Below are 16,752 nucleotides of genomic sequence, written 5' to 3'. Positions count from 1 at the left end.
CCCGATGACAGGATAATGTATTATAAACTTTGCTTTAATATTTTAATGTCACCCATAATAAGCACTGCGCTACAATAATATGCTCTTCATTACTGATTTTGAAATCAGCTATATTGGCTGGCATGATAACCATGCACTACTAGTGGTGGCCCTCGTTAAACCACAAAAACTCCGCAACTACAGACAATTACTCCGGGGTATATCATATGTCGTCCACCGAATAGCAAAAGAAACAAAATCGGAACAAAAAAAAATCAAGTTTACGTGGAAATTTATTTCCTTTAACGTAAAGAAAATTTCATAAAAAAGTGTCTCTCATTTTATTGTTAGATAAATATTAACAAACTCTCTTATTTTCGTTATTTGACAAAGAAAGTTAAAAGTGTGTTTGATATTATTAATTGCCAAAATCGAAAGGTGGTATATAGTCTCCCTATCTACACCTAAAGCAACATTGAATTGTGATTAGAGTTGAGGGGACCTCTCATCCTCACAATACTTCCGTTTAGGCTATAACTCATAAATGTCACCAAGACCCTGTGATATTACCCCCCACTCACTTCAGATATTATCAATAACGCCAAAAACTAAAGGGTCCGGCCCAGCACTCGTACTATATACTGGGGGGATAGTGAAATTTACTGTCTTTTTATTGGTTGTGATGTATAGAGTCATCTCAGCATTAGTTCCCAAAACCCAGGACAGGGGATCATTCAAGAAACAACGCATAAGAAGTTGAGTCACAGTTTGATCTCATCAATGAAGCCCAAATCTCGATCTGCGTGCTTTTTTAATCCATTACTCGTTTGAGTAATTTTTAGTGGCTTGGTGTACATGCTTTTTTGGTGATTTCTCTTGAACTCTTTTGCGTGTGAGATTTTAAGTTTTAACCATGTATTTATGTTCGAAATTAATCACTTGCTATCGTTGTTCTTTAGTTCGTGGAAGTACTCAAATTGGATCGGTGATGGATTTCTTTGTTTCATCTTGAACTTAATTGTTCTTTTAATGTTGCATGTTCTCAAGAAGTACTCATTGACCGACTCTAGGACCGTGAAGACGGGTTTTATGGCTATATTATAGCTTTTCATGTGTTGACCAATGATCAGTTTCGATCTCCTTTATTATGTTTTTTATCTCGTGAGTTTAATGTACATTAAAGTTGCAACATATTGAATGCAGCCTAAGGTTTTCTTTCTTATTTTGTTTCTATGACTAATGTGCGGGGAGGGGATTTGATCTTTCAACTCTTACTTTACAAAAAGAAGCCGCGCCATCCACCAGAAAGAATTGGCTGTCGTCTGATATGAAAACATCCACCTATAATTTTAAATTAAACTAAAGAATTCGATTTCACAACTTGTTTTCTCAAAATCCACGGTGAAAATGAACACAGCACAGTTGTATGTCAATTGTCTGCAGAACTTTCACATTGGCGTTTCTCGATAAAGTTTAACCTCTATCTACTACCTCTACTGTAATATATGTATCTGCTTTTAGTACAAGCGTAGTACCCTAATGGGGGCTTAGTTGTCATCATGGCTTGGATAAGGTTTACAGAAACCAGTGAGGTTAGCTGGGATGAATCGTTTTCTTCCACATTTCCCAACAAAAATCCATCCTTTTTTGAAACTTAAGAGGAACTTTTTGTGTAATACAATTAAACAATCCAGACACGATACATTGCGCATATATATATAAACTTGAAAACCGCTTTCGGAAAATCTTTATATCTATAACACCTATTTTTTTACCAGAAGGGGAAAAATGGGATCTTGACATATGTCTGTTTTTATGGGTTCATTCAGAAAGTCCCAAGGAATACAATGACCCCAACTTCTCTTTCTCTCCTTTATCTCGTTCACATATTTTCTGTGGGCGTTTTGGACTTTATTCCCGTACAAGAAAAAACCCACCTTTAAGATTCAACCCCCATTGGCAGATAAGAGTAAATCAGTCCACAGAGTGATCATATTGAAACTTATATTCTCATTTTAAAGGGCCATTATTTTTAATTTGTTTCGGCAATTTTCTTTGCAGTTCCTGCCTTGAAGGCCAAAGGGAGTTAAAGCTACTGTCACGTATATCCCTCAGGATTTTGTCATTTTCCCGTCAGGTGCTGCAACAGACTCGTTTTTTAAGTTCTTCATATCTGTATTTTTCTTTGGAAGTTTGCCTTAGTTACTGACTGTGAATTTTACACGATCTATCCCCATCTTTTTTTTCCGCCTTTTGGAGGGCTAACCAATCACCGGAAAGACGTTGTTTTTTTTTTTCCCGAGTTAATTAACCAAAGGTATGATTGATTGTTCCTCATCATATCCACTTTACACTTGCAACCCCACCGCCTTGTTCCTCTCATATAAAGTGAAAGACTCAAATAAACGACCTGCTTCTTTGTCTACATAATTACATGATTTGTTGATACGAGTTGCATTCAAGATTTCGCTCCCACTGTTTTGGCACTGGTTTTTGCAGCTTGTAGCGGCGGCATGGCGGATTTGTATGGTGGTAGGAAGCCATTATTTGAAGATGAAGATCTTCAAGAAGAGGAGGTGTGGTCTCTGGGGAAAGCAAGAGAAGATTCGAACTCAAAAACCCGAGAGAACCACTTTTCCGGTTCATCATCAAATGCATGGCGCAACGCCGCTGCGCAGTCCATTAGAAGGGCCGGCGGCGGCGGACCCTCTAGAGCATGGACGGAGCCTCAGCAGTCATCAGCTCCTATGGACATTCCGGATTGGTCCAAGATTATGAAGAGAAAGTCTAACAAGAACTTGTGGGATGATGCATCTGGTTCACATGACAATGATGATGATGATATTGATGATTATATGGGATGGAAGAATCGCCATGGTTTAGTCGACGAGGACGATGGGAATGAAATGGTCCCACCACATGAATATTTGGCGAGAAGGTTTGCTGGTACTCAGATTGCTTCCTTTTCCATGTGCGAAGGTGTTGGAAGAACTCTCAAAGGAAGAGATCTCAGCAAATTAAGGAATTCCATTTTAACCAAGACTGGATTTCTGGAATGATATTTTTTTGAATATCAGAAAACAACAATTATTCGTGATTTTTGAAAAATATAAATTTTGCCAAAGATATCCCTGATTGACAAGTATCATCGTTATCCTTGCATGATCAATCTCTGTCAGCTGTAGCAAGTGAAAATGTGAAATGTTCCTACCCTTTTTTATTTTTGTGTTATATTCGAGGGTGATTTGATTTTTATGTTATTTAGTGATTTTGTTTTCTTAAAAAGTATTTTTAGTGATTTTATGATAGTTATGCACTCCATTGTTCCAGAGCATAATTTTTGGTTGTCAGACTGGCCCTCCACTTTTTGGGTTATATTTGGTAATATAAAGTATACATATGGTAATATAAAGTGTATATATATATATTCAGTATTAAAGAAATAAAAGGCAGGCGGGCATAGAGATTTGTGTGAAAGATTTTTGTTTTGGGCTTTTGTCTGTGTTTCGAACTACATTTACCGTTTATGCCATCATTCTTCCGGTACCAGCCTTGGCTTGTGGGTTTTGTATTGTATTAAAGAAATAAAAGGCAGGCAGTCATAGAGATTTTGTGTGAAAGACTTTTGTCTTGGGCTTTTGTCTGTGTTTCGAACTACATTTACCGTTTATGCCATCATTCTTCTGGTTTGATAGTTAAAGATAAACGATAAAATATATGATAATTATAGAAAAATTTCTTGATGCTAGACTTCAGAACAAAGCAAGACATCTTATAGGATTGGGAAATTTTTCGCATTAAGAATGATGAAATATTTTTTTCCAAAATTAAGACAACTGTAAAGTTGTTCCATGAATTCCCGACAATCCTGTCCTGCTCTATTTAAAGCTTCTCGCGCGGCTAGAAGACATGGAATTCAAGAAATTTGAAAAGGATAAAATATTTTCATGTTGACATTAAAAAATCATGTTTTAGGCATTAGGAGTATAATTGGATGGAGTAGAGCTTCAGCCTCAGGAGGACTATTCTCTGCATATTTTAAGCCACATTCAGTAACTCGAATCATGCAGGTAATGACTCTGTACATGCTAAAAAAAAATCCAATTTTCACCTGCATTAGTAATCTGCAGGATGTTAATTGGATAAGATGCGGGGGAACTTTGATTCTTTGGTATATACGATGACATGAATTCTGTAAATTTACGCATGTTTATAGGCATATGGGCACGCCATCGGTTGGCACATGAGGCAACATTCAAATCAGAACAGCTTTATTGATTCGTGTTTTCTAGCTTAATATGGTAATCTATCTTACTTCTCATCTGATATCTCTTTCTTATAGAGCTATACTAATCTGCCTATATCGAAGATCATTAAATTTTCTTAATCTTCAGTTCAGAAATAGGACACTATAATTGCCTTCATCTTGTTGTCTGTGGGAGTTACTAATGTTTTGCTATTGTGGTTTGGCTGTACAGTGCCTAGGAACAGAATAAAGGGGATCTTTCTGGGAAAGATTGTTGCTCTTTTGAAGTGGATTTTAATGACAATACCAAAAAGATACATTCTTTCACCTACCTTTACGCTTCGTTCAAAAGTTGGAAGTCTTTAGGAAGAGGTGAGTAAATGCGTTGAGAAATTTTTTTGCACTTTTCTTTGTTTTCCATTTTTTCTTTGTATTTTTAGATTTCTTCACATTAAATGAAACAACCATAGTGGAAAAAATAGATATGTAGGGAAGTATAGCAACTTGAAATTTAAAACTTTGCGAACTGGAAGCTGCCGTGTATGCTTCTAGTAGCGAAGAATCACTGGTGCACTAGTTTTTTGGTAAAAAAGAATCTTAACTCTTGAAATAAGGCGTCTGTGCTGATTGCAGTGCTGGGTTTGCTCGATCAAATGGGATTATAGGCAGAAGAATGTACTTTCCCCATCTGTTGTACTTAACTATGCGACAATGAAGCCGATTGTGAGGTGTTTACCTGTGACATTCAGGAAATAACTGTTTATATAAAAATAGAAGCTAGTTTTCAGAGAACAACTAGAACAAAATATTTGAAGAAAAACAAACCAATAACTTATTAGTCCCAGTATTTGAATTGCATGCAGAGAGAAGAGAGTGACATGTAGCTTGCTGTACAGATATCTTGATTTTGTAATCATGATATTGGCACGGCTCAATCAAATAATCGAGCTCTACATTGATAGAACGACGGCTTTCTAACTGAAAAGCACCAATATCTCGTATTAGCATGCCAGCTGGCTTATGTCACTCTTCTTGTCTGGCTTATAGATATACCCCCATTCCAAATGTTATTTATAATCTCATAGACGACAGAAGACACTAAACACAGGTCATTTGGTTTTCAACAGATGAACCATGGATTCTCAGTTAAAGATTATCGGTTCTTCGACAAAGAATTAAACCTTTATAAAATTAAGATCATGCAACTCCATGAAATGCAACAACTATATATAGGTAATAGGAGGAGATGGAAATAGAACTAAGTTGAAATGAGTGCATTGGGTGGGGGTTTGATTTACAGAACAGATGTAGGAAGGCATTGAATTTGCCAAAAACCCAAGAACAAAAGGAGGGTATATTTACTCAAAAGTTTAAGTAACAATGAAAAGCTCACTGGAGCTAATCCGTAGCCTTCAATATGCATTTATGAGGTCCGGAAAAGTCTTGTTAGCACCTGCATTTAAAATTTCAATTTGCAATAGTTAATTCTTAGTATTTCCTCTGTTTCTTGGTTTTGAAGGTCTCGTCTTTACTCAAACACCGAATTGTTTCTGTGAAAGACACTGTAACTGTATCTACAATTGGATTGGACCATTTAATTTAAGAGTGTGTCTGGACCATTTCATTAATTCATTCCATCCGAGATGAATTGTCACCTTCACCTCTTCTACACATTTTTGCACCTTGGATTCGGTCGTGGGATTTAGCGCTGCACTCTTGTTGCAAACCGGTGTCGCATGCCTCCCTCATCCTTGGATTGGACAATTTCGCACCCCTACATGTCTGCTTCCAGGGGAAAACAAAATAGTGAACAGCGTTTAATTTGCTTTGCCCCACATTTCATGCCTAAATTTAAGGTATTTGTTGCACTAACGTGTAATTCTTAAATGTATTATTCAATTTTTTTTTCTATTTTTTTTATGAAAATTATATTAATTGGTTTATACAGAAAATAATGCAAACTATTTACTTTAAAATAAAAAAAATAACTTTACATCACTTGGTACTATCAATATACAGCTCAAATTTTATTAAATCAAACTTGATATATTCTAGGAACCGATCTTGATGCTTTTTCAAGTTTTCCATTTTCCTCTCGGTGATCTTGAACTTGATCTCATCTTCATGTATATGTGAGATAAAGTTGCATGTATGTTTGTCGAATGTGAATTTTACATTTAAATAAATTTGTATTTAAAAAACTGAATAATTAAAACATAATTAAAAAATTACACTTAATTAAATTTTAGAAATTACACATGATTTAAAAAGTGGATAAATTCCAATATGCATTGTATTGTCATGGTTCTTTTGAAGCTTGTGGTATTTAAAAATATATACATAATTAAAAAATACATATAATTTAATCATTATTTTTTTTAATTTATTGATTTTTTTTTACAGTTTTAATTTTTTTTATTAATTTAAAATCAATTTTTAAAATGTATTAAAAAATAATATAGGCTTGTAGTTGATCTTAGAGATGCAAATGAACTAAACTGTTCATGAGCTAGTCAGAGCTCGATTCGATAAAAAACTCGTTCGAGATCGTTCGTTAAGCTTATCGAGCTCGACTAGTTTTGTTGGACCTTGAGTGTACAAGAATAACTTATATTGTCTCACATATAAATGTGAGTATAATAGAAGTAATTGAAAGATTATAAAATGAGAAGCTTAGCTCTTTAAATTCACATATCTTAATTGACATTTAGACTAAAAATGCTCGACGAACTTAAAAATGAGCTAGAAAATGATATTTTTTTTTTATATCAATAACAGTTCCAGTAAGTCAAGAAATAAGTCAATTTAACAACATAAATTTATAAACGTTAGTTCTTATTAATTTTAATATTTAATTATATAAAATAATATTTTTGTATTGCACATGTTAAATACTAGTTAAATAAAAATAACAGTGTTGTATTTTTTATTCTTATCACACAAAATATTATATCGAATTTAAAAAAAATATATTTGCAATAACTTAAAGATCATTAATTGTGGACAGTTGTTGGGTGCAAGCTGTGTTCCATTAATGGCTAACACATATTTAAACCGCTAGGGGCCGTATGGTTTTAATTGCCGCATTACGTGACGTCAGAGGATAGCTGATGATGTTCCATTATCGACAATAACTCTTAAACTTAAAAAATAAATATATATTTGAATTTCTAAGAATTTTAGTTTTACCTTCAACTTTTAATATATAAATACATATTACAAATATCTATACATTTATTATTATTATTATTATCATTATTATATATTATTATTATGTCCACGCGTGGTTAAAATTAATGAATCGTCTATTAAGGATTGAGGATGCCTTGTTAATTTGGAACCCTAAATTAGATTATACTAGTAAAAGATGCACATGCATTGCATGTGCTATTATTATTTTTAATTTGTTTAAATAATAATAAATAATTAACACGAAATTATTTTCGATTTAGAAAAGTTGTTCGATTCAAAAGGGAAGTTTTATTTTGATTTTTCTCTATTTAAAATATGGAGTGACTTGAAAATGTTTTAAGTATGGTAAGAAGGGTAATTATGGAATTAAATATTTTGGTGTCCTCAAAAGTAATTATTCTAAGGTCCTCACACTTAATATAATAGTATAGATATATAAAAAACCGTAAATTAGTATTGTAATTTTTCTTAAAATAAAAAGTTTCTTTAAAGAAATTATTAAATTAGTAAAGTGTTTACAACAAAGTAAAAGTGATTAAATTTATAGATTATTAAATTATTGACAATGAATAAATTATTAAAAAAATCAGAAGTTGATACTTTTTGTAAACAAAGTGAATATTAGAAATCAAGTAAATTTTTCTAATTTGATATCCAACTAATTTATAATATAAGTTAAATTAAGCAGAAATGAAATTTTAAAAAAACACATATAAATAAATTTTTTAAGGCAAAAGCATAATTACTTTTAATATTTATATTAGTATTTATATAATATAATTTCCCACAGAGCAGTGGGGCCTCGCCAACGGCCAAGACGCAGATGATCACCAACCATCTCATCCCTACCTTAATCCTCCGCCGCACTCTTCCGCTTCAAGATTCAAACCCCCACCCCCACCCTCCATTCCCATGTCTACCTACCCGCACTCGCGCTCGCGGAAATGTACACGTCGATACACACGACGAGTATAAACGTGTAACCAACACTCTGTCTACCTACTTCTCTCTTCTCCATTTCTTGCCTGCTTTTCAAGATTTCCCAACAAATTATTCAACATTCTTGTTGCGGGAGTGCAAGAAACCGGACTTTTCCAATTGATTACCGGTGAAAAGTTCAAAAACAGATCTGGGAAGAGAGATTTCTTTGCAATTCCGTCAACACTCCGTTGGTAATTTTCTGTTCCTCTCATGAATTTTGTTAATTTGAATACAACACTTTGGTTGGGGTCGGGACATCGAAAGTAAATGGCTTTGAAGGCTGCGCCGATCTTGGTTTGTGGTTTTAATGGCAAGAAGTCCACCACGCGTCCTCAATTTGGCGTTTTGGATTCCTTGCATAGGCAGTCTACTTTCTTGAATTTGAGGATTTGGTCGAAATGGGAATGTCTGTCTCACAGGGCAATCACCCCTGTGGAAGATGAGACACCCTCAACTCCTGAGGCTGTTGAAGGGGCCACTGAAATCCCTCTTGCTGTGGGATTTCATCATGATTTAAATTCTCTTCCAAGTAAGTGCATCCCATTTTTTGTGTTAAACTAATTTCTTGAGTACAGGTTTGTTCGATTCATTTCAAAACCTCATTCTGGTCAATGGCGGAATCAGACTGATAGTTTCTGTAATTTACAATTTATTAGTGGAAAACATGTGATTTTGACAAAAAAAAATTAATGTTTTCGGTCCAGTTTGTCAGTATAATTTTGGATGGATAGAGTTTTCCACGGAGTTCTGATTGTAATGTTTATCTGATTTTAGTTGAAATATTACTTTTCACGCTGATTCTAATCATATTGACGCCTATGCTAGAGAAGACCGAGCAAAATGATGCCGTGGCATCGACAATTTTAATATTAAACGTAGAAGTTTTTTCCTTCTTGAGCCAGATTGATCCTCATTTTTGAGAATATTTAATTAGGGATGATGAATATTGAAGTCTAGGATTATGTGATCTGTTTTTCTACATCGATGGCCATTTTGGTTACACTATTTCTTTGCATGCACTAAATAAATTATGTTCAAATGCAGAACCTTTGTCTGCTAGAAACTTTGTTTCTTCTTCTAGTGATGGCTCAAAAGTTCGTGTTGCGTATCAGGTAATGTTAGCTATAATTCCATCAATAACTTTGCTTGGATTTGTATATTTTTATTCTTAGAAAGGTCTACTTGCCTAAATAGGGGATTCCAGGAGCATACAGTGAAGCTGCTGCATTAAAAGCATATCCTAAGTGCGAGACTGTTCCTTGCGACCAATTTGAGGCTGCATTCAAGGTAATGATACTTTTCAACTTATCCTTTTACTTTGTTTCAATCAAGTAACTTTCCTTTTGCCTTCACGTTGCTGAGTTCTATTTCTTAGGCAGTTGAATTGTGGTTGGTCGACAAAGCAGTTCTACCTATTGAGAATTCTGTTGGTGGTAGCATCCATCGGAACTATGACTTGTTGCTTCGTCACAGGCTTCACATTGTCGGGGAAGTTCAGTTAGTTGTCAGTCACTGCCTTCTAGGTTTGCCTGGGGTTAGAAAGGAGGAGCTAAAGTGCGTCTTGAGTCATCCACAGGTGATAATTTCTTCATCTTTTCTACATTCATGAATTCATCTGCTTTGGAAAACTCTTCAAAATCTTTGGTTGGGTTCAAACAAGTCAAGTGAGGTAATAATGGATTCCACGATTTGCTGGAGTTATTTCATTCCTTGGTTTCATGTTGAAGATAAAAAAAATTCAAGTAGGCAGTGCAATAAAAAACCATAAAAAGTCAGACTCTTGTATTGTGCAAGGGAAATTTTTTATTTGTTTTTTTTCCCGATTTACATTCGATAACATGTGCCATCTGTTTCCCTGAATTTAAGTAACAAGTTGTCGACTATGGTTTCAGGCCCTTGATCAGTGTGAAATGTATCTAAACAAGTTGGGTGTAACCAAAGTTAGCGCAGATGACACTGCCGGTGCTGCTCAGGTGCTCTTTTGAGATTTATTTTTTGCAAATTTTATTTGATTTAGCTTTGACACGATGACAGATTGTAGCCTCCGAAGCTGTAAGAGAGACTGGAGCAATCGCAAGTGCTCAAGCTGCAGAAATCTATGGACTTAATGTTCTTTCCGAAAGAATACAGGTGAAGTTTTGGTTTAGAATCTTATCAAATAAGGCCCTTTATTTGAGCCCTAGTAATGTTTTGTTTTCAGAATTCTACGCAAAACTTTTGAACTCTGGTCTTTGGACCCAATGTATTAGCCTATGACACACACACACACACACACACATATATGAGCACAATATTAATTTAATGCTACTGGAAATCAAGACAACTGTTTTGCTTGATGTTACTTGTTTGTGTACTTATGGAATCTTCTGCCAAACAGTGCATGCACATGAATTGTTTGATTGGAATGGGATGAATCACGATGAAGATGAAATAATGAGATTTGATCATGAGCTGCTGATATTGAAAGTGGAACTCAGTTTTTAGATGAAAAATTGACGAGCACACCATAAATTTTCTTTATCTCACCCACTTCATTTGTTCTTTCCTTCTCCTACTCTTATATTTCTGCTATAAAAATAATAGATGACTATGTCAAAAAATCCAGTAATAGTTACTTATGTGGTCTTCCAAGCAGGATCACCCAGATAACATTACCCGTTTTCTAATACTTGCAAGGGAACCTACAATCCCCGGAACAGATCGACCTTATAAGGTATTATTTCTTGAATCAGTCTCTGACTCTCTGTTGGTTGATCAAACAATGTAATCTTTCTTTATAGACTAGCATTGTATTCACTTTGGACGAAGGACCTGGAGTTTTATTCAAGGCCTTGGCAGTCTTTGCTTTGAGGGGTATTGATTTGTCGAAGGTAAATTGTAGGTGTGATTTTATTTGCAGTCCTTGTGCCTTTTTCCTGTTTATTAAAATATGATAATTATACTATGATTTTAACGATAATCTACAGATTGAGAGCCGGCCACAGAAAAGGCGGCCTTTGAGGGTCGTTGATGATTCTAATAGGGGGAGTGCCACGTGAGTAGCGCTTTATTTATCTAAAGTACAAACTATTGTCAAGTCATGTTGTCATATGATTATGCTCTTACTCTTAGTAATAGAAATTGTTGGCTCAGCTTCCTGAGCTTTTTAAGATTATTAATTTCCAAGAAAGATCTTGGTTGGTTTGATGTCAATTTGGCACTTAAAAATTGGTTTATATTCAAATTTTTATTTGTCAAACACAAGATCTTGGTTGGTTGTTTTGGCAAATAAATATTTCAAATTGACATGTGCAGATGTTTTTAATCCCCAACCATGTTATTTTTTTATTCCCTTCGTTGCTATGTGCAGCGGGGAGTGGCTGAACGCAGTGTTCATTTCTCATTGCACATTCCATTTTCTGTTATAGTTCTCTTGTACAAAAGCATTAGATATGTTGCTCATGCTAAATAATGACTAATGAATATCATCAGTGATCAGAGTTATATGTTATGCAATATACTCAGCAATCCTATTATTTCATTTTGACATTCAAATCACTTTCCTATCTCCTAGAACATAACATCATTCTCTACATGGAAATGACGTAAAATCCCAACTGCAGATACTTTGACTACCTCTTTTACATTGATTTTGAAGCTTCAATGGCTGAACCTCGCGCCCAATATGCACTTGGCCATCTTCAGGTCTGTATTTTACATGTATTTGTTCGTTTTCTGCACCACATGCAAATAACTTGATTGAACATAAGATTGGTAAACAAAGACAACATCATGGTGGCGTCTCATTGTTAGTAAACTGCTTAATCCAAGGTTTTTTATGATTCCTCTTCTCGATGTCCACATTAGGGGTGTAAATAGATCGAAATTGAGTCGAATATGAAGAAAATTTCAATGCTCGAATCACATATATTCGAGTTTGAGTTAGACTCGAAAAAAATTCAAACATGTTTGAATTTGGATTGGAATTTGGTAATTTCAAATTCAAATAAATATTTATCAAGTTGTCTCAAAGCTGCTCGATTCATTTACACCTCAATCCAAATAAACAAAACAGTCTTCCAGTACTATTCAAATGCTAAAAAACTCGTGTGTTACTGTTGTTAATGATGTAGGAATTTGCAAGGTTTCTTCGAGTTCTTGGTTGTTATCCAGTAGATACAGATCCATGAAAATCTGCCAAGTTGCACCCTGAAATTTTCAGCTTCCACCACATTTCTTTTTTTTTTTTTTTAAGTTGGACTATCACCACGTTTCTAATGATGGATAACGAGACAGAACATTTAATTACCGTGTATATGTGTATGTGCTTGTTTCACCTTGATGGCTATCAACGCAATCTTTTCAGTTTGGACCTGTAATTGTCTACTTCGCTTCGTAGTATAGCGTCGTTTTACGTTTCTTCTGTTTTTGAATCACAACATACTGGAAAGTTCAAATGTAATAGATCAAATCAATTCTACATGCTCATTTCTTGAAATTTTTCTCACCCTAACGTTGTAATTATTTTTTTTCAATTATGTCGATACGTCAGCCATGCTACAATATTAATTAAAATTTTACACACGGAAAAAAAATTTGCTTCCGAAAGTGATGTATTCAATTTTCTCTTGTTAAGGTCGTGTAATCTTCAAGTTTGACGTTGGTGTGAGTATGAAATCTTGGACATGTCTGTGAAGTTAACGTGCAACACGTTAATTGAATTTCTAAGTAACAATCATCAAGCTATTGGAAGTTTTAAAAAAAGTCATTAAATTTGTAGATTATGAGAAAATTTAAATTGTTTAATGTTTGAAAAATTGATATATATATATAATATATATAATTTGTAGATTATGAGAAAATTTAAATTGTTTAATGTTTGAAAAATTGATATATATATATAATATATATATAACAATCAGTTTTGTAAAAATAGAATTAATTTCCAATTAATTTTTAGATTCAATTAAAATAAAAAAAATTACGCAAAATTCGGGTTTAAGCAAACACTCTTTTGTTGTTTTTAATCGTGAAACTACTGTATTTGCTACGTCAAAGCCTCTAGTTGGCAAAATCCATTCCTTAAATAATACTTTATATTCTCCTTAGTCGACTGAAATCTCAATTATAACATCTCACTGGGCGATGTGCTATATATACAGTTTAAACTTCAAAGACAGGTGAGTAGTGCATGAAAGGGTATTATTGCTATTTCGCTTTTAAGACAGTCATATCAAGGTAACAGCCTGGAAGTCAGGATGTAGAGTTTCCACGTTCAAGTTTTACAGCGACAGAGCCTCGCCATAAGCTGACATCCCCTGAATATATACATACACACACATATATATAATAGCTGGATCTATGTTTACATGATGACATCCAACATAGAATGAGTAGTATAAGTAGAATCTAAATAGAGCACTTCTTTCCTTATTTTTACCTGTTTGACCTTCCATTTACTTTATAGAAACTGTTGGAACTTTATGGTGTAACCGTGTAACCCACCAAACTACCATTTCCATTATGTGGATCAAGAATTTTTACTCTCGGTCCAGGAGGACATTATAGTCATTTGGGATTTCGGCTCAGTATCCAAATCTAGCCTACTCAATACCAAAGTCCGCTTTCTTTCACCAATTCTTCATCAATGCTTCTTACCTATCTTACACTTGAGCCCTGCAGTTTGCCAACTCGAAACTACCCTTCTTTATTTTTAATTCTTTAGAAATTTCAAATCTGTTGAAATTTACAAACTAAATGCCGTTAGTCATGGCTGGTACAGAACCAGAAGATGATTCAAGAAACCATTTTTAATGGAAAATCCTAAGCTCGTCTTCTTCTTTATTCTTCTGAGCACTCTCCTATTCGTACTTTTCAAAGGTTAGATGATTATTTGATTCGAAGTTCAATTCAAGAGACCGATTTTCTGTTGTTATATTGTGAACAAAGCTCATGGATGTGTATTGTTATTTTCCCTGTGCGCAGAAATTAAGGCGCAGCAAAGCAAAGATGAGCCATATATAGGAGTTAACATCGGCACAGATGTGTCAAATTTGCTACCGGCTACAGATTTAGTTGCTTTTTTGCAGTCGCAAAAGATTACACATGTGAGGCTCTATGACGCCGACGCTGAAATCCTCAAGGCGCTTGCTAATACCAAGATTAGGGTCATTGTGGGTGTGCCCAATAACCAGCTTCTTGCCATTGGCTCCTCCAACGCCACCGCCGCCAACTGGATTGGCCGCAATGTGGCGGCGTACTACCCTGAAACTCTGATCACTGGCGTGGCAGTTGGGGATGAAATCTTCACCACCATTCCTAGTTCAACACCTTTGCTCATGCCAGCAATTGAGTCACTCTACAGTGCTCTTGTGGCTGCAAATTTGCATACCCAAATCAAGATTTCAACTCCCAATTCTGCTTCCATAATTCTTGACCCCTTTCCACCTTCCCAGGCCTATTTTAATCAGAGCTTGAGCCCTGTTATTACCCAGTTACTGCAGTTCTTGTCCAGGACACAGTCACCTTTGATGATGAATTTGTATCCTTACTATGTGTTTATGCAGAATAAAGGGGTTGTTCCTTTAGATAATTCCCTCTTCAAGCCATTAACACCTTCTAAAGAAATGGTTGATCCTAACACATTGCTCCACTACACCAATGTTTTTGATGCCATGATTGATTCTGTGTATTTTTCTCTGAAGAATCTTAATGTTACTGACGTGATCGTTCTTGTTTCCGAAACTGGGTGGCCTTCGAGGGGGGACTCGAAGGAGCCTTATGCTACGATCGATAATGCGGATATGTATAATTCAAATCTGATTAAGCATGTTATAGATCGTATTGGGACGCCTTTGCACCCCGAAATTACTTCTAGTGTATACATATATGAGCTGTTCAACGAGGACTTGAGGTCACCCCCTGTATCCGAGGCCAATTGGGGGTTGTTTTATGGGAATTCGACGCCGGTTTACTTGCTCCATGTGTCGGGGAGTGGCACATTTTTGGCTAATGACACAACAAATCAAACTTATTGTATTGCCACTGATGGTTTGGATGCAAAGACCTTGCAAACGGCTTTAGATTGGGCCTGTGGACCGGGGAGGGCGAATTGTTCGGAGATTCAACCAGGGGAGAGTTGTTACCAGCCTAATAATGTTAAGAATCATGCTTCATATGCATTTGATAGCTATTATCAAAAGGAAGGGAAGTCCTCTGGATCTTGTGATTTCAAGGGTGCTGCTATGATCACGACAACTGATCCTAGTAAGTAAATTTACTTCACATTACTGATACATTTGCTTGTCAGGGCATTGTCTCTATTTGGTATGTATATTCGATTAATGATGCATATAGTATCAAGCTGTTGTTTTGTGAGTATATACACTTCATGATTCTTTTATTATAAAAAGAATGCTTTTTGTGATGAGAAAAAGTGTTTTGTTTTATTCAGCATATTGTTCTGTTTGACTGTATACTGAGGATACGTTAGTTTCTTGAATATTTTTTGTCAAGCATGGCATGATTGTGTCACATCGGATGATTCATTAGCTGGTTACATGAGTTGACTGCATCGAATGGAGAATAATTCATGTAGTGTTTGTTAATTAGCTTGTTTCATCCAGGAAAAGTTCGACGTTTATTCTAAGCCTTCGACTAGCTTCCGAGTCCAAGGTTTCCTACTTCAGGAGAAAAACATTATCATTTGAAACTAAGGATAGGAAAAACAGTGATGCAAATTCTTCAAATTTTTTACAAACTATAATGTGGATTCTGTTATTTTCACAGTAGTAACTTTTGTTTTATGATAATAGAGAATTTGTCGTGAAGCAGCCACCTGTGGCTCCGCTTGAACTATAACCTGAACCATTTTTTTTTTGTGGGGATGTTTTGCAGGTCACGGGAGTTGTATATTTCCTGGAAGGTATGCATGATTCTGCGTCGCTTTATTTGTACTCTATTGTCTATTCTTTCTCCACATTTCCCAATGATTTCCTCTGTTAATGGATGCAGCAAGACGATAAGCAGTAAGACCAACCAGGTTGTGAACTCAACACAAGCAAGTGGTGGTGAGGGAGTGAGATTTATTGGCTTTCATTTCAAGATTTTATGGGGCTTCACTTCTTGTCTCTTTTATTATTCATTCCTTTCATGATAACAATGTATAGGTGTATTAGCAAATAAGCTTTTGCTTTAGGGGAAATAATTAGTTTTGCTAGTCATTATTGGACTGCTATTATGTGGATGGGCTCATGGGCACCACTGCTTGGAAAATTATGTTGGAACTTGTGAATCATTCATTGGAAGGAGAAATTATTTTCGCCACTATATTTATATGTATCAGTTCCAATAATGTCTATATATCAATATACAAC

The 16,752-nt window shown here is 35.1% G+C and overlaps 3 protein-coding genes and 1 long non-coding RNA gene across 7 annotated transcripts; all 4 read left to right on the top strand.

Moving 5' to 3' along the window:
* Positions 1-651: 651 nt before the first annotated feature.
* LOC140812649 (protein S40-6-like) lies at positions 652-3,287 on the top strand. 4 transcript variants are annotated; one of them, XM_073170983.1, is made up of 3 exons: positions 652-1,948; positions 2,041-2,116; positions 2,479-3,287. In XM_073170983.1, exon 3 carries the CDS (start codon positions 2,493-2,495, stop codon positions 3,036-3,038), a length of 546 nt encoding a protein of 181 aa, XP_073027084.1. In that variant the 5' UTR covers positions 652-1,948; positions 2,041-2,116; positions 2,479-2,492; the 3' UTR covers positions 3,039-3,287. The 4 variants fall into 4 exon arrangements, with proteins under 4 accessions (XP_073027084.1, XP_073027083.1, XP_073027082.1 ...); XM_073170982.1 differs by having other exon boundaries at positions 2,239-3,287; XM_073170981.1 differs by adding an exon at positions 2,239-2,296 and having other exon boundaries at positions 652-2,116.
* Positions 3,288-3,669: 382 nt separating this feature from the next.
* LOC140812650 (uncharacterized) lies at positions 3,670-6,082 on the top strand. Its single transcript, XR_012113709.1, has 3 exons — positions 3,670-4,280; positions 4,458-4,597; positions 5,745-6,082. It is a non-coding gene; the product is annotated as an uncharacterized lncRNA (long non-coding RNA).
* Positions 6,083-8,225: 2,143 nt separating this feature from the next.
* On the top strand, positions 8,226-12,859 carry LOC140811728 (arogenate dehydratase/prephenate dehydratase 1, chloroplastic-like). Its single transcript, XM_073169785.1, has 11 exons — positions 8,226-8,927; positions 9,443-9,510; positions 9,593-9,685; positions 9,774-9,974; positions 10,291-10,371; positions 10,433-10,528; positions 11,034-11,111; positions 11,179-11,268; positions 11,365-11,432; positions 12,001-12,082; positions 12,511-12,859. The coding sequence occupies exons 1-11, from the start codon at positions 8,666-8,668 to the stop codon at positions 12,565-12,567; spliced, it is 1,176 nt and encodes a 391-aa protein (XP_073025886.1). The 5' UTR covers positions 8,226-8,665; the 3' UTR covers positions 12,568-12,859.
* Positions 12,860-13,885: 1,026 nt separating this feature from the next.
* LOC140811726 (glucan endo-1,3-beta-glucosidase 1-like) lies at positions 13,886-16,707 on the top strand. The gene is made up of 4 exons (XM_073169784.1): positions 13,886-14,257; positions 14,363-15,643; positions 16,274-16,301; positions 16,391-16,707. The coding sequence occupies exons 1-4, from the start codon at positions 14,191-14,193 to the stop codon at positions 16,530-16,532; spliced, it is 1,518 nt and encodes a 505-aa protein (XP_073025885.1). The 5' UTR covers positions 13,886-14,190; the 3' UTR covers positions 16,533-16,707.
* Positions 16,708-16,752: the final 45 nt, after the last annotated feature.

Source organism: Primulina eburnea, chromosome 14, assembly GCF_022965805.1.
Source record: "Primulina eburnea isolate SZY01 chromosome 14, ASM2296580v1, whole genome shotgun sequence".
NCBI classification, from domain to species: Eukaryota; Viridiplantae; Streptophyta; class Magnoliopsida; order Lamiales; family Gesneriaceae; genus Primulina; species Primulina eburnea.
Note: the sequence above shows the minus strand (reverse complement) of the source record. Positions and strands in the feature narration are given on the sequence as shown.

What these genes read in the sequence shown, in the direction of transcription:
- LOC140812649 (XM_073170983.1), top strand. Translation starts at nt 2,493, where the DNA reads ATGGCGGATTTGTATGGTGGTAGGAAGCCATTATTTGAAGATGAAGAT.
- LOC140811728 (XM_073169785.1), top strand. Translation starts at nt 8,666, where the DNA reads ATGGCTTTGAAGGCTGCGCCGATCTTGGTTTGTGGTTTTAATGGCAAG. An exon ending in TCTAATAGGGGGAGTGCCAC is followed by an intron (nt 11,433 to 12,000) that starts GTGAGTAGCGCT and finishes TCCCAACTGCAG; the next exon opens with ATACTTTGACTACCTCTTTT. An exon ending in ATGCACTTGGCCATCTTCAG is followed by an intron (nt 12,083 to 12,510) that starts GTCTGTATTTTA and finishes TTAATGATGTAG; the next exon opens with GAATTTGCAAGGTTTCTTCG.
- LOC140811726 (XM_073169784.1), top strand. Translation starts at nt 14,191, where the DNA reads ATGGAAAATCCTAAGCTCGTCTTCTTCTTTATTCTTCTGAGCACTCTC. An exon ending in GATCACGACAACTGATCCTA is followed by an intron (nt 15,644 to 16,273) that starts GTAAGTAAATTT and finishes GATGTTTTGCAG; the next exon opens with GTCACGGGAGTTGTATATTT. An exon ending in AGTTGTATATTTCCTGGAAG is followed by an intron (nt 16,302 to 16,390) that starts GTATGCATGATT and finishes TAATGGATGCAG; the next exon opens with CAAGACGATAAGCAGTAAGA.